We start from the raw sequence: 21,976 nt of genomic DNA on the forward strand, positions 1-21,976 counted from the left end.
ACCCAGCTGACACTGGGGTTTGGAGAGTGTAAAACTCTCCATTGTCTCTCTCCTCTCTTGCTCTGCACTCTGTGGTCTTTGGCTAGAGCGAAGGTTCTGGGTCATTGATTTCAGTGGAGTTACTGCTCATTTATGCTGGTGGGAGTGAGGCTGGCAGTGTTTACATCTTGTTCTCCAGACAGGGCTGCCAATTTTGGTTGGCCGTATTCCTGGAGGATTCATCACATGACAATCTTTAATTCCTGGAGTCTCCAGGACAATCCTGGAGGCTTGTCATCCCTCTCTCCAGACCATTCACCACATTCAAAACAGCAATTGGCGGGTTTCCTGGCCTGGCGCCGGCATGATTACATTGCAGCTATCGAGAGCCCCGTCCTGCAGTTAGGGCTGAGCATATCATGTAAACAAAGGAAAATGTCAATGAACCCAAACTCAAGGCCTCTACCGCATCACATTCTTCCTTGCAACACTGATAAGGACATGATCAAGGCTGCCTGATGTAACAGCCCCCGCTCATGCAGCACTTGTGTGGCTGTCTCACTGTAGTAGCTGGTGTCACCAGGGTATGTCTACACTGCAGTGTAACACTCACAGCTGGCCTGGGTCAGCTGACTCGGGCTTGTGGGACTACCAAATTGCAGTGTAGACATTTGAGCTTGATCTGGAGCCTGGACTGTGAGACCCTCCTGCCTCGGGTGTTTTAATGCAGTGTAGACATATCCTTAGACTATAAATCCTTGTGACAGGCCTGTGAGACAGCATAGTGCTATTATCATAGAATATCAGGGTTGGAAGGGACCTCAGGAGGTCATCTAGTCCAACCCCCTGCTCAAAGCAGAACCAATCCTCAACTAAATCATCCCAGCCAGGGCTTCGTCAAGCCTGACCTTAAAAACCTCTAAGGAAGGAGATTCCACCACTTCCCTAGGTAACCCATTCCAGTGCTTCACCACCCTCCTAGTGAAAAAGTTTTTCCTAATATTCAACCTAAACCTCCCCCACTGCAACTTGAGACCATTACTCCTTGTTCTGTCATCTGCCACCACTGAGAACAGCTGAGCTCCATCCTTTTGTTACATGTTACAGATGGGGAAGAGAAAGACTAAGGGTGATATTCACAAGAGGGACTTAGGCATTGCAATGCTCAGAATCTCCTATCAGGTAGAGGGTCTCCTGCATCCTGGGTGAGTGCTCTAACTGCTGGGCTAAAAGTGATAAAGAGGTCCACTGGCACCACCACCATCTCCATTTTGGGCTAGGCCTGATCCAGTAGGTGTTCTCTGAGCAGGCCAGATAGGCAAGGGAATGCTTAGTTTAAGGATCCCACTGGGGCTTCACCCATGTCCAGTGTGGCAGAAATTTAGGCACCAGGGAGACTTTACCAGCAGAAATTTAGGCACCTACAGGGTTAGGTGGCAGCTGGGGGTGCGGGGGAAGTTAATCTAAATTTTGGATTTAGGTGACTAATGTGGTAGTTACATGTTTAATTCCCTTTGTGGATCTAGTCCAGAGTGACTCAGAATCAGGCCCACAGGGCAGATCTGCCTCCAGTGGAAAAGCCTGTGAAAGTGTTTAGAATTTAAGACTTTTCTGCATGCAGAAAACCTGTCTCCTTCCAACACGAAGTGGGGAGACAGCACAGGAGCACATCATGGGGTATCCCTGTGAGAGGGACAGACTGAGCCCTATGGCCCAGTGCTTGTCTGGACATAGTACTGCAGCATCTGAGGGGGTTCTGTGACTCTGCGCTGTGGTTCAGATTTTCATCTGCACACAACTTTGAGGTTAATGTTCAGTCCAACTCTAGATAATGATTAAACCTTAGACTTGTTCTCTAAACGAATTTGCCAAGAGGGAGAGCCCAGTCAGCGTTTGAGAGGATCTTGGAAGCACCTCTCTACCGCAACCACTCCTCTCTCCAAGATGGGTGAAGCGCTGGTATACCTGGTGACAGGAGGATGTGGTTTCATTGGGGAGCACATTGTGGAGCTGCTGTGCAAGGAGGACTATGTCAGTGAAGTCCGGGTCTTTGACTCAGTGGCAGGCGAGGAAGTGAAGAAGTTTGCCACAGGTAAGGAAATATCACGTACTAGCAATAGCCTCTCTTCCTTTCAAGGAAGCAGTTGTTCCACTTATGCTGGAGATAGCTTGGTGGTGGGCATAGTATAAGATACCATACCACAGCGACAGGCATGTTGTAAGAACCTGAACAGAATAGACTACAGATAGTAACTTCCTGCTAAGAAAAGGATAGCACGGGACTGAAACTATACAGAGAGAGGACCTGTATTGACTTATCTACTAGACGTGCTGTCAGGGGACCGGGAGAGTCCTGGATCAAGGGTCAGTTATGATGATATGTAAGATGTGCACTCCCTGAGCCCAGCCATCAGCTGGAGGACACAATGTACTGGTTACATCTGCCCTAGTGGCCTGGTGACCAGCTGGAACGCACAACAGCGAGATAAATCCAGCCTGTCAAACAGCTCCATCCCAAACAAGGTTCTATCCCAAGTACAAAAAATTGACAGGACTACAGATGCGCGCTCAGTTGCTGGTACGCAGAACGAAATAATTGGAAGGAACCTTCTATCAGCGTCCTGAGCTTTGCCCGAGGAACTAGAGATGTCTTTTAGTGAACAGGTGTATAATTAAACTAATCCACCCCGAGCATTGTTGCATAGCTGCCTTTTCTCTTTAACCAGAGTTTATTACCATATGGCGCATTGGAAAAACAGCACCTTTTACTGGAGTCATAACATCCATCCATCCATCCATCCATCCATCCAGAGCAATACGCCCAGCAACCAGTGCTCTGTATCAGTCTGTACTGGGCGTAACCCTGGGAGTTTCTGAGCTCCACTCGCTTTTTTGGGGGAGGGAGGAGAGTCGTCTTGTTGTTTCATCTAGACGCCGACAGAATGAATGCTCCGAACAAGAGGAGATTCCAGGGGGTACCCAAGGGAAGGATTCCCATGCATGGCTTATGGGTTCTGGAGTAGGAGTTTGTTAGTAGCACATGGGCATCTGCTGGCTGACATGACTGCCGTGAAGCACGGTTACTGGAACTACAGTGCAAATCCCCATGGAAGTAGGAGTTGATGGCCTGTCTACACTTAATATTTAGGTCGACATAGCCGCGGTGCTCAGAGGTGGGAAAAATCATCTGCCGACCTAACTTCGGGTGTAGATGCAGGTAGGTCGATGGAAGAATGCTTCCATGGACCTAGCTACCATCATTCAGGGAAGTAGAGTTCCTACAGCAAAGGAAAAACCCCTTCGGTGCTGTGCACTATGGGATTCCAACAGCGTAGCTATGCATCGTAGTTGTGCTGCTGTAGCGGCTAGACTGTAGGCCTGGCCTAAGGCCGTTAGACAACAGGAATCCATGGAGTTGCATCTTGGTCTGAATTTGACTCCTTTTGTTTCAGACCAGATTTTCAGCTGTCACTAGTATGGTAACCAAAGTTGCTGACCGTGTCAGAGATCCCTTCCAGGCACTGAGTCCTGGTTCAGGGGATTCCTAAGCTGCGTGGCAGATCTGACCAAAACAGACCAGTAACAGCATTAGAAATAATTCTGGGCCACTGAGAAAAATAAATCCCAAGAGCCCAGGCTTTCTAGCACAGTTGATTCCTTGCCCCAGCCTTTTAGAATTGCCTTACTTGGGGCCTGATCCTGACAGGGGTGAGCACCTACAATTCCAGTTAAGTCACCGGAGTTGTGGGTGTTCTGGACCTCTCAGGAGTGAGGCATTAGGGTCACAATCAACTTAGTTCCCCTGCAGCACTTGCCAACGCAGACACACACACGCACGTACGTTTGCAGTGGCGAGAGTGAAAGAATATAGGGGAGCTCTGCAGGCTTTAAAGACCTCACTCCTCAAGCTGTGCTAAATAGAGAGGAAAAAAAGGTCCCTTTATTGGTGCAACGTAGGAGATCTGATCTCACTCCAGGGGGCCAGTGAGGTGGTAAGAGACTCTAGCCACCTGGGCATTTCTGTATCTCTCCTGCACTGTTTGATCCTCAAACTCTCTGGCTGCTGCATTTGCAGGGACATTGGCTTTCCTGTCTCTTACTTGATTGCTGAAATATTCATGATGATTAAGTAGGTCACAGCTGAGTCAGTGGGACTTCGTAAAGCCTTGGAATTGGATCAAAACCATGGAGGATGGCAGTTCCTAAACTTTTCCATAGGGTGAGCCATGTCTTAATAGAGGGGACATCTCAGGGTCTCCCAACCATGTAATCCACCTACCCTCCCAATCTCCTAACATCCTTGTGGCAAATACAGCCTGTAACCCACTGGTGAGTGGGTCTGGCAGGTCCCCTCTGCCCTAGACACACCCTCACCAGTGGGCTGCAATTGCTAACTGAGAAAAATGAGGGGAGGATTCAATGTTTTCGTAGCTTCCTTTAGTGCAAGTTAACTGCTTGAAACTAGTGGAGCGTCACCTTTCAGGAGGCCTGTAGCAAGTGCCGTGGGGAGCACCAGCAATCCACACACTACAGCTTGGGAACGGCGGATGTAGAAGACCCATGTCTTTCACAGGGTCTTCTCCAGGCTGAGTTTTACTGAAGGGACAATTATGGTGGTATAGGAGTACAGTGCATAGGAGTAGCCTGTAACTGCAGGCCCTGAACCTCTGCCTAGAGGCCAGGCCTAATCCAGCTAGGAGTAGAGGCACTCGCCCACCAACTGTAATGGCCAGAAAGCTGCTGTCTTGGCCACCATCCTGTGGAGGCTGCCATTCCGCACTCTTGGGAGACAGGACTGTTGTGTCCTCTAAGCCCCATATCCCCAAGCTAAGACGACAGCACTGTTCCATGCCAAACCGACCCTTATCACCTTTCACTCACGTTAGAGAAAGTCCAGGAAATACAGTGAGCCAACCTCTAGCCAGGTATTCTGAACTACAGCGCAGGAGAATGGGCTAAATCCACCACAACACCCTGGTGAAGTAAGGAAATAACTAGTAGTAGCTGCAGAAGTAGGCAGGTACAGTATAGCTGGGCCAACGAGAAGGGAGAGCCCAGAAGCAAGCCCCGGCCTTGTGGAAAAAAATCCTTACAGAATGTAATAGGAAAGGAGAACTTCCCTAGGCCATTTTTAAACCAACCTATAGTTCTCTATTTTATTCTGTGTTTTTAAACAATTTGCATAGAACCCTGTTTAATTTCTACTGGACTCTCGTGGTTTCGTCCCTGCTAAATTCTATAGGGCTTCCTCTGTAGTGAAGTTCTGCTCCCCCATCACCAGCAACTGGGCCAATTCTCTGCTCACTTGCATCTCTGTGGCCCTGTTGGCTTCAATTAATTAGTTCAGGTTTGTTCAGTACTATACTGCGTATGAGTGCTAGGCATTTATAATGACAGACCCTTGCCCCAATCCAGAGCGCGTAAGCCAGCATAGTTCCATTGGAGCGAAGGACATACACCAGCTGAGGATCTAGGTCTCTGGGTGTAAAAGATACAGGGCCATATTCTGCCTTAATGCAACAGATTCAGTGGAGTGGCAGTGTAATACCGACAGATCCTGGTTGTCAGTAGGCAGGATTAAACCTGGGACCTCTAAAGCTAAATGAATGAGCCTCTACTGCATGAGCTAAAAGCCACATGGCCCTTGGCTAAGGCTGTAGAGCAGACTCATTAATCTCTCTAAGTGGTCTCGGTTCCAGTAGATGGGACAGAACCCCACACCCAGGAGGTGTGTGGGTTACAGTAACAAATTGCACTGGGTTTGAATTTGTCCCATGCAGAACAGGGTTTTATGTGCAGGATTCTCCTTCTGCAGGAAGATGTTTTTATTTCTGCATCTGGAGTTAAACATTTTTTCCAGCTACCACTTGTGTGACAGTGATGAAAGGAGACATCCGAGACTACGCTCTGCTCCTCTCTGCCATGCGGGGAGTCCATGTGGTTATTCACACAGCTGCTATTGTGGACTACACAGATACTGTACCCTTTCGGGAAATGAAAGCTGTCAATGTTGCTGGTAAGCGCTTTAAAGCAAGGAATTAAGTACAGACTAATAGTCACACATCATCTGTGTGTGGAGTCGTGTAAGAGAACATAACACGTATCCTCTTTGATGTAGTGCTTTTCTACTTCCTGTAGTTCAGAAGCAGCACTCAGATGGTGGATTAGAAAAGTGACCTTTTCTTCATTAGCAAGAAAGTTTCTCTCTTGGCCCCCTGACCCTAGTTGAGACCAGGCAATGACATTTGCTGCCAGTTCTACAAAGCGTTTATATGTGCAATGCCAAGTTACATGGAGAGGGAGCAAAATACAGCCCTGGCAAATAAGGCCTGAGCTACACACAGATTTTGCACTGGGAAAATTATGTTGGTTAGGGGGGTGATTTGTTTTACCAATATAGTTATAGGGGTATAAACCCCTGGTGCAGATGTAATTATACTCTTATGCATTATGATTTATTAGTTATACTGCAATAGCATCTAGAAGCCCACTCATGGACCAAGAGAACATAGTGCTAGGGCCTGTACAAGCACAGAACAAAAAGATGGTCCCTGCTCCAAGTAGCTTACAATTACAAGAATTAAGAAGACAAGGGAATAAAGCTAATGCAATCCTTGGATGCATGACCAGGGGACTCTCGAGGAGGAGTAGAGAAGTTATCTTGTCTCTGTATTTGGCACTGTGCAACCCACTGCTGGAATACTGTGTCCAGTTCTGCTTTCCACAATTCAAGGACGATGTTGATAAATTGGAAAGGGTTCAGAGAAGAGCCATGAGAATGATTAAAGGATTAGAAAACCTGCCTTATAGCGATAGACTCAAAGAGCTCAATCTATTTAGTTCAACAAAGAGAAGGTTAAGGGGTGACTTGATCACAGTCTGTAAGTACCTACCTCTGGAATATACAGGGGCGGCTCTATGTTTTTTGCCGCCCCAAGCATGGCAGTCAGGCGGCCTTCGGTGGCACGCCTGTGGGCGGTCCGCTGGTCACATGGATTCGGCGGTGGTTCTGTGGGTGATCTGCCGGTCCCGCGCCTTTGGCGTACCCGCCGCCGAATTACCACCGAAGCCACGGGACTGGCGGACCTCCCGCAGGCGCGCCGCCGAAGGCTGCCTGACTGCTGCCCTCACAGCGACCGGTAGCCCACCCCCCGTGGCTTGCTGCCCCAGGCACGCGCTTGGTGCGCTGGTGCCTGGAGCCACCTCTGGGAATATATATATTGAATAATGGGCTCCTCAATCTAGCGGAGAAAGGTATAATACAATCCAATGGCTGGAAATTGAAGATAGACAAATTCAGATTGGAAACAAGGTATAATTTTTTTTAAACAGTGAGTAATTAACCATTGGAACAAACTGTCCTGGAGGATTCTCCATCACTGACCATTTTTAAATCAAGATTGGATGTTTGTCTAACAGATCTGTTCTAGGTAGGAATTATTTTGGGGCAGTTCTTTGCCCTGTGTCATACACAAGGTCAGATTAAGATGATCACAATGGTCCCTTCTGGCCTTGGAATCTATGGGTGGGGGGGGAGGGGAGCGATACTGATATAAGTACATTTATGCCAGTATAAGTGCGTCCACACTGGTACCCCTTTAATTATACCAGTCTAGTTAAAGCCCTACCATTGTGTGTGTATTCAAGGCCTTACATACATGCGAGATTGTCCTTGATGTTTTCTCCCTGTCACTACCTACACAGATTTCCTTTCCATCTTAGTTACAAATCTGCTTAAATAAAATTGGTTCATAAATCCAGTGAATGAGCACTGTTATTAAAAAAAAAAAATGAAATCCCCATTACAGCAAGAATTTCTAATGCATGTCAGGCCACTAGCTGATATAATAGTTAACTGCAATGATGATCTTTATATTTTTCTTCCTACTTGGTTAATGCTTAAGGCACCTGCGATTTACTGATGCATTCAAAGCCAACATCCATTTCTCTATTTTTGTTGCTTTCAAGATTGATGCTTAAAAAAAAAAAAAAAAAGTGGCTGTATTTTGTGAGTGCAGGTAAATATTCAGAGCGAGACCTCAGGGCTCTGTTTTCTAATGGCTTTGTGAGATCCTCTCTTCATTGTCTGCTTGAAATCAGCAGTTTATTAGAAAGGGTCTTACAGATCTCTGTGAACTTGGAGGACTTTCCAGTTGAACAGAGAAGGCCTCTGAAACTAGCCCAAAGAACTAGGTCCAGGCTAAGATTTTCAGAAGTGACTAGTGATTGTGCCTCCCTCTGCTTTTTGGGGAGTTCAATTTTCGACCTTTAAAACGTTTCTCATTTTCATAGGGTAGCTGCTCAGCACCTCTGAAAAATCAGGCTCTATTTAGATGAATACTATCTGAAGCCAAAGAATGCCCATCCCAAGTAAGCAAGCAAACAAACATATATAAAAATTAAATGTAACATGCATCCAAGCAGGATCTGCAAATTCAAGAACAGAAGCTGAATATCAAGGTAGGGATATTACAGATATTTTAGGGACCCAGACATATGAGATGCTGAATTCCTTCAGCTTCCATTGACTTCAGTAGGAAGTCACCCCTAGTTCTGGCATTGCCATACACATTTTCCTAGAAGAGCCCAAACTGAAGATCATCACAATGAATGCAACTATCCTATCCAGAAGTGCCATAGAATCATAACTAATGCCACGTCTTCAAAATTTTGTCAGAGCTGACATAGGTATTGTCCACAAACAGGCCTGCCACAATAGTGGCTTAATATAATCCACTATCTGTCCCAGGACGGTTGTAAGCAGTGCCTGTCACAAACTCCGTGGGAGTCAACAGAAATGGAGCAATCCCCATTTTAATTATTTTTTTGGCCCTTTGTTGTTGATTTTGTAACAAATGAAAACCAACTGCTGTTCCCAGGGGCTGATAAAGACCTTTTTCCTCTCTGTTCACCCTTTGTGAAAGCGGACTCCGGGCCTGGTCTGAATCACTACAAACTGACTACAAGGCCAGACTGACCATCCTTGCTCATGCTGCATAGCCCCTTAACTCCATTGTGTAGGGTTACCTCTGGAGTAGGGCAATGCTCAGTGTGAGAGAAGGTGGCAAAATTTGGCCTTGTGCTTGGACCATTGGTATAAAATATTACTGTTGTGGTTTTTTTCAAATGCATATAGCTCAGGACTCTTCCCATCAGGGCTAGAACCATGTGTGGAATTGCCACCTTTGAGCTATAAAACCGCCCCCAGGAGATCCAGGATGATCCTAAGTCAATAAAACATGACAGCTGGCAGGGTGTACTGAGCATCCTTACAGATTTCCTGGGACAGCTACCTCAAAAAAAAGGATGATCCTGGGAAAACCTAAACAGGTGGCAATCCTAACCACCTGGGGATTTTTTTTACCTGCACTGCCAGTGTACACAAAGTCAACCATAGTTTGTATTCAGTGTTGGCTTGCAAACTACCAAGGTGGTGGACACAAAATTTTAAACACACAGTGTCTAATGAGAAGGTTTTTGCTTGTCTAGATATCTGCAAACCACCCAAGGCTGCTGTTTGGTGGTAAAATTTGAGCTTCCGAATAGTAGCCACGCGAGTCAAGTCACATTAAATTTTCAAGAGTAGCCAACAGTCCCATATCTGGTGAGCTGCCGAGATGGAGTGATCTTGCCTAAATATCTGAACGTGGTGAACCCAGACCTTGTTGTGGCTTTGCAATGAGCTCCACCCGTGGGAAAACAGTCCTAGTTCAAATCCGAACCTTGACTCTGCAAATCTATTTCTGCGAATAGATCAGGAACCAAACCAATGAAGGTTATTAATTATTTTTCATTCCTGACATGCTCCTCAGGTACTGAAAATGTGCTGAAGGCCTGCTGCACCCTGAGCGTCCCATATGTTGTCTATACAAGCTCCATTGCTGCCGTAGGACCCAACACTCGACAAGAACCCATGCTGAGGTGAGCCTAAGCGGATCCGTTGCATTTGTCTGGTTTGTCCGATGATTGAAAGAAGAGCTTTGGAGCTGAAGCCAGCTTGGGGATTTTTGCTTGGACACGAGGGAAAGGCGTTTTTCCCTCCACAGTGATTCCCTTTTGTGCTGGTCCTTCCCTGCTACCATTCTCCTTGAGCAATTACAGCCTCAAACGTGGCCTAAATGCGAACGCTAGTGGATAAAACTCCAGGATAAAAAGTTTACCAAGTGGCATATGACCCAGCTGCATATGACCTATGTATCAGTCAGATTATCAGCCCTTCCCATTGGCCACCTATCCCTGGCCTCAAGGCCCCGTTCCCCTAGATCCCTTGACCATATCTGAGCAGCTGCTAAGGGCTTGATTCTGATTCCATTGAAATCAACAGTCGTTTTGGATCAGGACCAAAGGGTAAAATGTTCAAATGTGCCGAAGTTACGTAAGAGCCTACGCCCCATTTTCAGCAGTGATCGGCACTTAGGTTCCTAAGTTCCACTGACTTTCAATGACACGGGCCAACAAGTTTCAAAAGTGCCCAAGTGACTTAGGAGCTCAAGTCCCATTCGTTGACTTTCAGTAGGACTTAAGCGCTTTTGCAAATGTTACCCCAAATCTTCTCTAAGGGGGGTGGCCTAGTGGCATGTAACTGTGCCCCAAACGGAACAGAGCAACAGTCCATCTCGTCTGTTCTCCTGAGCACTTGAAACGTTATTTGCCTCAAAATAAACACACAACCCAAAACAGGGTGAAAAAAAGATCCCAGCAGCCAGAGACCCTAATTAATTTAACTTCGTACCCTCTGGCTCATGTCCCATGCGGGTAGGGCAAATAGGAAATCCTTTTGAAAATATGGGCCCGATTCCCCTGTATCTGGTTGAAATCCAGAGTAAGTCAATGGATGCAAAGTGGTGTCAAGCGAGACAAGAACGAGGCCCATGGTCTGAAAATGCCCCAGTTGCCTCTTAATGGAGCCCAGCTGGGAGGACTGGCAAACTGCACAATATGGCCATGGTCACCACACTGAAAATACATGCAATGCGGCTTCCCCCCGCTCTGTGCTTCTCTCTTGCAGCTCATGCGCCAGCTCTTCTTTCCTCTCCTCTGCCCCCCTCTCCCCATCATTCATTGTGTAATTATATTCAACTCACTTTTACATCCTGGTGAACTGACACAGACAAAGCCCGATTAGTCTCTGGACAGGGTGATGGGTGCTGGGATAATGCTAACACCTCAGCATCCAACAATAATAGAAAATGCCTCTGTCAGTCTCAATCCCTCTGAGAGAGCTACCGCTGAGATACCTTCTGACAATGCCGCTCCAGTCTCATTAGTGTTCAGTTATCTGTGATCATTTTGAAAAGCAAGAGCATTACGCTGAGCTCTTTGTTACGGGCAAGCTTTAAAGGGTGGGGGGGATGAGAACTCCCAACAGCGCACTGCAGTCCAAGAATCACATGCACGTTAGTTACCCTTGGTGGAGCAGTTTCTTTTAAAGAGAAAAAGATCTGAAGATACAGAAAGAAAGTAATTAAAACTAGAACTTCTAGATAAACCTCCTAATTGTCTTGGGCCTCCAGAGGCTCCTAAGGGTGGAATGAACCATGCCCCACACGTGTGTTTTCTAGTTTGTTTGTCCTATGCATCACCCACAGACAGGGAGTGGGGAGGACGGCCTTGTAATAAAAGCACAGGGCAGAAGGAGAGTTGAGTTTTTAATTCCTGACTCTTATTATTTATTTGTATTACTGCGGCGTCTAGCGGTCCCCATTGAAATCGGGGGCCCATTGCGCTAGACACTGTACTACTACATAGACAAAGGGTGGGGAGAGAGGAAGTATTACCACTCCATTTTACAGGTGGAGATCTGAGGCACAAAAAGATCAAGTAACTTTGTCCAGGTCACACAGGGCATCTGTGGCAAAGCCACAAACTGAACCCAGATCTCCTGAGGCCCAATCCAATGCCTTAATCAGATCATCCTTCCTATGGCCAGAGACTTAGTGAGAGAACTTGTGGCAAGTCCTTAACCTCTTGGCCTCACTTTCCCCATCTGTGAATGGGGGACAATAATACTGTACCGCAGAGGGATGTGGTGACACTTCACTCATTATTAGGCGAATGTCCTCTAGCAGCTCATGCTTTTTGTTCTGGGCATCCCTAATTCAGTCCCCACTGTTGTGGGCAAAATGGTGGCTGCCACCCATGAATAGGGTGACCAGATGTCCCGATTTTATAGGGACAGTCTCAATATTTGGGACTTTTTCTTACATAGGCTCCTATTACCCCCCCACCCCCTGTCCCAATTTTTCACATTTGCTATCTGGTCACCCTACCTGTGAACTTCAATATCTGCTTAACCTCCACTGGCTCAGAGAATGTTCATGCCAGCAAACTCGTCTGCTAGACGATCCATGGAGGGTGGAATTCACTCCTGTGCACAAGGGCAGTGCAAGACTTAAGGCCTCTAGAGGACTCCAAGTCCCCTGGAGCCATGCATGGGTCTTCTGCAGGCACTCTGCCAGCAGGAGGGGGAAGGGGTGACTTTCACGCAGAGAGCAAAACACAAAAGGGAATTCATTAAAAACCTGCAGGAAGTTTCACTGACATTTTTTGCAGCATTTGCACACTGCTAAAGGGGACATAGACACACAGCAGGTAGGAAGATCGGAAGAACCAAAGCCTAGCTTCCTGGTAATTACAGGAAGTACAGTGTGTGTCCATATACACTTGATCCTAATGGATGATCCCTGCTGAGTGCTCCAGAGGAAAGCAGATTTTCCCTGCTCCCCCATCTCTCAAGATCTCTTCCCCCTGCTGAAATTCCTTCCAGATTCCACACTGAGCTAGACCCGACATTGTTAGCATCTATGGTTTATTCACTAACCAAGCCAGGTAACTATGGACAAAATTCCAGGGTTCTGTCAAGAGGCAATCCTCTGGTATGCTTGCTCTGTCCTCCCTTTCTGTAGCTGATTATTGCAGGTGTCTGTGTTGCTGATTATTCTATAGCTCTTCCATCCCCCCCATGCTGTGGGCCTCCCCCTCCTTCACTCAGTAGTAAGTTAAGATCCACAGCTAGCCTGGGGCATGTGCTGCTCCTTTTAGAGCAGCAGCAAAGTGCTCCCCGCACTGCATCCATCTGGGCCTGCTCCCTGCAACTACAGAAAAGGTCCTTGTGATAGCCAGACAGCTGGAACGTCTTTGCTTGCCTCCTAAGAACAGGATTTGCCCATAATATAATATAATTATAATGTAATATAAACCAACTGGTATTAACACTTCCATGCGATCACCTAATACTGTATGCAGCCCTTTTACGTATCTACTATGCTTGCAAATGCCTTATAATGAATAGTATTGGAAAATTAAACAGCAACTGCTCCTTCTAATTTATGCCAGGTAATGGGCCTGTCTCTCTCTTTTAGCGGTGAGTGCTTTTATTCTTTCTACCCTTTATCTTCCTGGGCCACATTCAGCCATTTGTGGGTTGCTAGAAAAGCCGAGTCTATTGTTTTCAGAGGTGCCTACTTCTTTTGAAATATTATTTGCTTCAGTCATTGTATGTCATGTGGCAGTGAGTTACACAGGTTAATTAGACATAGGCAAACCCCACTAAACAAAAACGAGAACAAACCAGCAATAATACAGCCCAGTGAATATGTTTTGCAGTGTTGAAAACAGTTCATACTCTGGGCTGTTGAGACCTCAGACTCTCCCAGTATTTATCAGGGCCTCATTCTCCCAGACTCCCAAGACCAGGAGTGCCGCCAGCTTTTCTGCCGCCCTAGGCAGCGGAAGGTCCCCCCCCCCGAAATGCCGCCCCCCCACAGAGGCTGCGGAAGGTCCCGCCGCCAAAATACCGCCGCGGTCGCCGCCCCCCAAATTGTAGTGCCCTAAGCGACCGCCTAGGTCGCCTAATGGGTTGCGCCGGCCCTGCCCAAGACATGTAATTCGTAGCCAAAGGTGAGATGTTGCCTAGCAGCTTTGTGGCAGTCTCTTGTGGTACCCTGATCACTTACTGCTTCTTTTCATTTATCTCAGCGGAACAGAAGACACCAAGTACAGTGGGGAAGTGGAACTGCCTTATGGGAAGACTAAGGCCATGGCAGAAAAATTGGTACTTGAAGCCAATGGAAAAGAGGTACAAAAGTCCGACGGCAGCCTCAGTACCATAACACAGGATTTACGGAAGGCAAGAGCCCATGATTCTCTTAATACAATCCCGCCACTCAAAGCTGATCAACTACAAACAGCTGCAGTTTTGATTTCCCATAGAAAAGCCTTAAATTGATTTATGCTGGGTGTTCCCACAGCATCATAAAGCAGACCGTAACGCTCCAAGGCCCAGATTTGGCAAAGCACTTTAAGCACATGCTTAAATTCCATTGTAGTGAATGCCACTTATGAGTCTTAAAAACTTACACTTGGTCTGTGTTAAATTATGGCTGTGAAACATGGACATTCAAGCAATCAATTATAAAGAAACTACAATCCTTCGAATTAGGGTGTGTTAGAAGAATTCTGAAAATATCATGGATAGACCACGTAACCAGTGAATGAGTACTAGAGAGATTTGAAACTCAGAAAATGCTAGTTAAAGATCTTATGAAAAGAAAGATTTGATTTAGAAGGTATATTTTAAGAGGTTTAGTGGGTAATGCATGTTTATGGGCACTGGAAGGGAAACTTGATGGCAGAAGAACACGAGACAGAAAAAGATCTTGGATAGACAATGTGGTACCCTGGATGGATCAACAGGACTATTTATTCGCAAAGAAATAAGCAGAGGAGTGTATAGAATGGGCTACCAGGGTTGCAAACCTCCAGTAATGGAGCTGCCTCATAGGAACAGAATATTACTTAAGCATGAGCTCAAGTGCTTTGCTGAATCAGGGCCCACATTGACCTTAATATCCCATGTAAGTGGATATTCAAAAGTGCCTAAGTGAGTTAGGAGTCTAAGTCCCAATTTCAAAAGGGATGTCCACACTGCATAGTACACCTGAGCTCTGACTCAGGTTCAAGCTCAAGTCCCTCTTCTGTCCATACAAATCAGGCTGACTCGGGTTCTCAGACCTCACTAGGAGGGTTGGGTGAGAGCCAGAGTCCTGCTGTGAGTGGGGTCCAAGCCCTGTCATTTTGCAGTCTGGATGCAGCTCAAGTCACAGACCCAAGTCAGAAAGTCTTCCCAGTGCAGTATGGACGCATAGAATGGCTGAGAGGCCCAGGTGCAGCAATTGTAAATCCAGGTTTACAATGCATTGTGGATGCTCAAGCACAGGCTTGAAAACACTGAGTCCACAAGCCCGAGTGCCACAGAACTGGGCTTAGTGTGCTGTGTAGACCAGGGTTCGGCAACCTTTCAGAAGTGGTGCGCCGAGTCTTCATTTATTCACTCTAATTTAAGGTTTCGTGTGCCAGTCATACATTTTAACATTTTTAGAAGGTCTCTTTCGATAAGTCTAATATATATAACTAAACTATTGTTGTATGTAAAGTAAATAAGGTTTTTAAAATGTTTAAGAAGCTTCATTTAAAATTAAATTAAAATGCAGAGTACCCCAGACAGGTGGCCAGGACCCGGGCAGTGTGAGTGCCACTGACAATCAGCTCACGTGCCGCCTTTGGCACATGTGCCATAGGCTGCCTACCCCTGGTAGACATTCCTTAGGCACTTAGGTTCCTAAGTCCAATTGACTTTCAAAGAGACTTGGGCATTTCAATGGGAGTTAGGCACCTTGGCACTTTTGAAAATCCCACTAGGATGCAACCTTAGGCACCTGAATATCTTTGAAAATCTGGCCCCAAGTGCCTAAATCATTTCTGAAAACGGGACTTCACAGTGTTTTTTCAAAAGTGCCTAAGCAGTTTAGTAGTCCCTTTATTTCCACATGACATGCTTTTTATTTAACAAACACAAAAATACCATGGAAGATCTCATCCTCGAATCCATAGCCTGCTAACATTCTGTGTGACCTGAAGAACAACCCTGTGTAAGCATGAAAGCTTGTCTCTCTCACCAACAGAAGTTGGTCCAATAAAAGGTATTACTCCACCCACCTTGTCTGTCAAACATTCGGTTTTGATTTTACAGCTAAGCAATGGTGGCAAACTTGCAACATGCATCATCTGTCCAAATACAATTTATGGGGAGAAGTATCTGGTTCTAAAGGACTTGCATACCTTGGCCAAAGCCAAAGGGGGTGTGTTGGACTACCTGGAACCCGAAGATACAGAACGTAATTGCACGTACGTAGGTGAGTATGTTGCTTTGATTCCTTTACAGGTTTTTACCAGATTATTTTTTAAAGGGTCAGTCTGCTTTTTGGCCATAAGACTATTATACACCCTGGATAATGTTCCGACAGTGAGCAAGGAATGTAAAGAATGAACACAGAAATAATTTTAAAAACTCTAAATAGGGCCGGCTGGAAAAAAAAATTAAGGGTTTTCTGGGAAAAAAATTAAAAAACAACTTTATTATTTTGTTCTAATTTTTTGTATGGAATTTTACTCTTTTTTTAAACAAAATGAAAAATCCTTTAGAACACGGAAAAAAATTGCAATGGAAAAAAAAAGGGGGGGGGGGAAGGTGGCAGAAATGTATTTTTTCTTCCAGGGATGGGCGGGTGGGGAATATTCCAGGAAGGGAAAAAAGCAAAACCCCCAGAATTTGAAAACGTACTGGTTTTCAAAACAAAATTTTTCATCTCCTAGAAACAAAATTTCAAACCAAATGAAAATTTTTGTTTTGTTTGAAAATTCCTGCCTCTTCTTTTTAAACCCTGTGTTAGATTGGGGGAGGGAGACACGAAGGCAGGAAGAGACCAACCAGTTCTATTTGTAAAGTTTGGAAAACGTTCCTTGTGGAAGGAAGAGAGCGACTGAATTTAATAGGGATTAAACCAACAGGATTCTATGGAAATTTAAGATGATTCTGTACAAAAACCTATAGAATTTAATACAGAAGAGATCCTTTTATCGGTATGTTGAACCGTACTGTAGCAGGGATAGAATTATCCAGTAAATCTTCCAGATTTAAAAATAGAGTAATCTCCAAGGATGGAATTACAGGGGTTTGAAACCACTGTTAGAGGAGAGTCAGGCCAAATAGGTTAAATGACTTGTCCAAAGACATGCAGGAGAGCCAGGAATAAAACCATTGAGTCCAATCTGTCTCTGACTATGAAATATTGCCCCTTCATTTCCCATGAACCAAAGTCACAATGGACACTTGTTGGCCATCTCAAAAGGGGAACTAGAGATTGAATGGACCTTGCAGAGGCGGCTCTAGCTTTTTGGCTGCCCCAAGCATGGCAGACAGGCTGCCTTCAGCGGCATGCCTGCGGGAGGTCCGCTGGTAACGCGGATTCGGCGTACCCGCTGCTGAATTGCTGCCGAATCCGCGGGACCGGCGGACCTCCCGCAGGCAAGCCGCCGAAGGCTGCCTGACTGCCGCCCTCGCAGGGACTGGCAGGGCGCCCCCCGCGGCTTGCCCCCCCAGGCACGCGCTTGGAGCGCTGGTAGGGTGACCAGACAGCAAATGTGAAAAATCGGGATGGGAGTGGGAGGGGGGTAATAGGAGCCTATATAAAAAAAAAAGACCCAAAAATCGGGACTGTCCCTATAACATCAGGACATCTGGGCACCCTAAGCGCTGGTGCCTGGAGCCGCCACTGGACCTTGGATATTTTGGGCAACGACCAGGTCCCTCCAGACAGGGCCGGCTCCAGGGTTTTTGCCGATCCAAGCAGCAAAAAAAAAAAAAAAAAAAAAAAAAAAAAGCCGCGATCGGGATCAGCTGTACCACCGCCATTTCAGTCTTCAGCAGCAATTCGGCGACTGGTCCTTCGCTCCGAGAGGGAGTGAGGGACCCTCTGCCGAATTGCCGCCGAAGAGCCGGACGTGCCGCCCCTCTCCGTTGGCCGCCCCAAGCACCTGCTTGCTGGGCTGGTGCCTGGAGCCGGTCCTGCCTCCAGACTAAGGTTGGGTGACAAAGGTGAGGCAAGATGGAAAAAGATGCTCTGCCTACGAAACATGCAGAGGTGGGGGATGCATTCAATCTAGTGTAAGCTCTTGTAATACATGGACCAAGCTGGCTCCTCCTCCATTCCTACTCTCCCTTCTCCTTCTCCAGGGAATGTTGCATGGATGCATGTGCTTGCAGCCCGGATCTTGCAGCTGAAACCAGACGTACTTGCTGGGCAGGTGTATTATTCCTACGATGACACCCCAACGAGGAAAGGCTTCCTAGTGAGATATCAGCTGTTGTCAGGGATGGACCCCTCAATAAGGCTAGGCTCACGCATACCTTACCGGAAGCTATGGTTACAAATATACATTTATAGGATAATCAGGATCCTTTTGTACCCCTTTTGGAAACCACAGCCCTTCCTAAACTTGCCTCTGCTGAATACAATAACCACCACCTTCTCCTATGAGACAGACAAAGCCTTCAGGCATTTTGGGTACACCCCCCTCTACAGCTGGGGAGAGAGTAAACGCCGAACTACGGCGTGGTTAAAGTCAGCTACAAAGAACTCGAGATCCCATCAGCACCATGGGAAGGAGACCTAGATGGCACTTTTAACACAAAGAGAGCTTATCCCCTTCAGTGAATTCCATCTGAATTTGGTCATGTGCATAACTTTCCCACTAGGAACCAAGCAGAGACCCTCAACTCATTACACCTAGACTAACACAGAGCAATGACTTCCACCTACTATTATGTATCACTTCTCCACTCCCCAGGAGCCATAAACTTAATATGCATTTTCCATTTGACAATATCTACTTGCAGCAGCAGACATATGAGGGGCCATGTCCCACAGCCTTTACTCACTTCAGTAGCCCCATTGGCTTCGTGGCATTTCATCGGAGGAAGGAATGCAGGGTCAGACCTGTGATTTGTGAGGCTGAATTGAATCTTTGTACAAAATTATTTTTGGTAACCAATTTAATTCCACATCCTGAATAAGCTACATCCTTTTCCAACAGCAGGACTGGCACTTTTAAAGTGATCTCGAACAGCCATTTTTTAGTTAGTGGACTGTCTTTATTTCACTTATACACTCAAGAGGTCTTTAATGGATAATTCTTAGGGGGATGAGGAGAACTCAGGAAATCCCCTTTCAATTTTCGGGTTTTAGATATATATATAGCTATAGGCTTTCATCACTATCCTTAGAAGCAGCTTTCACATCTACCTTTTTCCAAAATCCTTTCTGCCACTCAGCTTGTACATTTTACCTTTAAAAAAAACCCCAAAACCTAACATTGTAACAAACATAAAAGTTACCTTACAATATCTCGAGGTGACAATTTGTCAGTTTAGTTACATTCTTATTTCTATGGTTTGATAATTGATGTCAGAGTGTTGGATGCATTTTGCAACTTGAATAAAAATTATACTGGATCGGAGTCTCATTTGCACAGAGATTATTTTTCACGGCTCTAGCAGTACAAAACAACCTTAAAGTGGGCGCAAATGTAATTTAGTCCCACATGAAGCCCCTTTCCACTGCCAGAATGGTGTAAAGGAGAATCAGGCCCTAAGGGCCTGACTTGCATTAAATGAAGCCCTGACATTCAGAGTTTGGAGAGGGAGGGGGTCATTTTAACCCATCTCACTGTTGAGATGTACTATGCAGTACATATAGTAATATAACATGAGGCACAGCTTGGAAAATTTTGCAATAACTAGGGCACAAATGGGGCAGGCAGTCGTATGAAATTTAGAGCTGAAACTGAATCTCTGTTGTGCTTTATGTCAGCTTACCAAACCCTCACCATATTTTGTACATTAGCTGAGTGAACAGCAGAAAATTTCCCACCAATATTCAAGTACAAATTAATTTCTACTAGAATTGATCTGGTTCACAACACTTCCGTGGGCTGTGAACTTTCAAGCTTTACTTTAGTGCAAGCATTCATAGAAGGCTAATTTTAATTTCAATTGCTCAAATATTCACAAAACACAAATTTTGTTGGTGCAGTATATTTGATCAGACTAGTGGCTAGTGGTCAGTTACATTAATCATCCAGTCAGGAAACAGAAGCAAGACCACGTGACTGACTTAAATCAAGTTAGTAGGAATTTCCTCAATCACCTCTTTGCAAAATGATCTGCCTAAGCAGAATTGTTTGCTAAAGAAATATGTAAAGAATTTCACACAACAAATAGGTCTGGAGAAATTTGCAATCTGTTCACACAATATGCAAAGGTGAAATTCATTGAATAAATTATCAGTTGCAGATTTTTTCCACTCAGCTCTGCTGTGTCTATAGCGTCTTTCATTTCATTATGTTACCCTTTTTTACAGATATTGGGGTTTTTAACTCAGCAGCAGATGGCAGCTTGCTAGGATTTTCACAAAGGAAAAAATATACATTGTCGGAACATCTCCAGGTTCTAGCAAATATTGTCCAGCAGTGGTTTTTAAAGCTTTGGAAATGCTTAGTATTCTGTTGCCACTGGATGGAGCTACAAGTCCAGTTGTAGGGCACTTTTCCTTCTGATTTAAATGTGTGGTAACAACTTTTGCTTTAACTGGCTTCTAAAGGCACTGAAGTCTTCCCTTGCTGGTCAGGCGAACTGGTTTATGCTCCATCTTGGTTTTTAAGAGTCTTCGGCCCCTGGCATTCTGAATTTTTTTTTTTGAATCAGTAAATTAACTAAGTGTTTCTATAGGCTGCCTGGATGAAGCAACCTTCTCATTGACTTATACTGATTTATTCAAAGCCACCTAAAGAGAGATTTTCAAACCCAAATTCCTATAAGAGAGTGGGAATTGGGTATTCAAATCCCATTGGCAGCTTTGAAGATCTCAGCCTGGGTGCATATGCTAATGATTTCCGATGTGCCAAGCAGCCCTTGATACAGCTCACTGTGGGATTTTGTGAAGATACTAGTTGGGGGAAATGAGGTTGCTTTTGTCAGGCCGCATTCTCTTATCACAGAGCATGATTGATGCTGGGCAATTGCTTATCTGCTCTCTGATTTCCCTCATGCAAAGATCCACTTGGTGATTTTCTGGCTCTCCTCCTGCTCAACATGCATGCAAGGCCACTGGGGAGATAGTGAGAGGATCTGGGCTGCCATCAGCATGCAGATGATATGCAGCACCACGGACCAGGTTTTCAAAGGTATTTAGGTGCCTAAAGATGCAGATGGGGGCCGAGCAGGGTTTTCTAAAGTTCCTCAACAGGGTAGGCGCCCAACTCCAGAAGAATCACTGATTCAGAGTGATCCAGATCGCCTGATAAACTGATATCAAACAAACAATGTGTGTTCCTATATGGCTAAATGTAAATGTACACATCTAGGAACAAAGAATGTAGGCCATACTTACGTGATGGGGGGGGGGGGGGGGGGCTCTCTATCCTAGGAAGCAGTGACTGGAAAAGATTTTGGGGTCATGATGGATAATCAGCTGAACACAAGCTCCCAATGCGATGCTGTGGCCAAAAGAGAGAATGTGATCCGGGGATGCATAAACAGGGGAATCTCGAGTAGGAGCAGAGAAGTTATTTTACTCTGTATTTGGCAGTGGTGCGACCATTGTTGGAATCCGGTGTTCAGCTCTGGTGCCCACAATTCAAGAAGGATGAATTGAAGAGGGTTCAGAGAAGAGCCCTGAGAATGATTAAAGGATTAGAAAACCTGCCTTATAGCGATAGACTCAAAGAGCTCCCTCTGTTTAGCTTAACAAAGAAAAGGAGAAGTGGTGACTTGATTACCGTCGGTCTCTACATGGGGAACAATTATTTAATAATGGGCTCTTCTAACAAAGAAAGCTATAACATGACCCAATGGCTGGAAGTTGAAGCTAGACAAATTCAGAGCAGAAATAAGGCGTACATTTTTGACTGTGAGAGAATTAACCATTGGAGCAGTTCATGGTGGTCTCTCCATCGCTGACCATTTTAAAACGGAGATTGAATGTTTCCTCTAAAAGATCTGCTCTAGGCATTACTTTGGGCAAGTTCTCTGGCCTGTTGTACAGGAAGTCAGACTAGATGACCACAATGGTCCCTCCTGGCCTTGGAATCTACGCCGTTT

At 45.6% G+C, this 21,976-nt stretch overlaps 1 protein-coding gene across 1 annotated transcript; it reads left to right on the forward strand.

The window, feature by feature from the left end:
• Positions 1-1,923: 1,923 nt before the first annotated feature.
• Positions 1,924-18,492, forward strand: LOC135890698 (3 beta-hydroxysteroid dehydrogenase type 7-like). Its single transcript, XM_065418097.1, has 6 exons — positions 1,924-2,071; positions 5,840-5,995; positions 9,792-9,900; positions 13,957-14,056; positions 16,010-16,172; positions 18,053-18,492. The coding sequence occupies exons 1-6, from the start codon at positions 1,924-1,926 to the stop codon at positions 18,490-18,492; spliced, it is 1,116 nt and encodes a 371-aa protein (XP_065274169.1).
• Positions 18,493-21,976: the final 3,484 nt, after the last annotated feature.

Source organism: Emys orbicularis, chromosome 17, assembly GCF_028017835.1.
Source record: "Emys orbicularis isolate rEmyOrb1 chromosome 17, rEmyOrb1.hap1, whole genome shotgun sequence".
Lineage (NCBI taxonomy): Eukaryota > Metazoa > Chordata > Testudines > Emydidae > Emys > Emys orbicularis.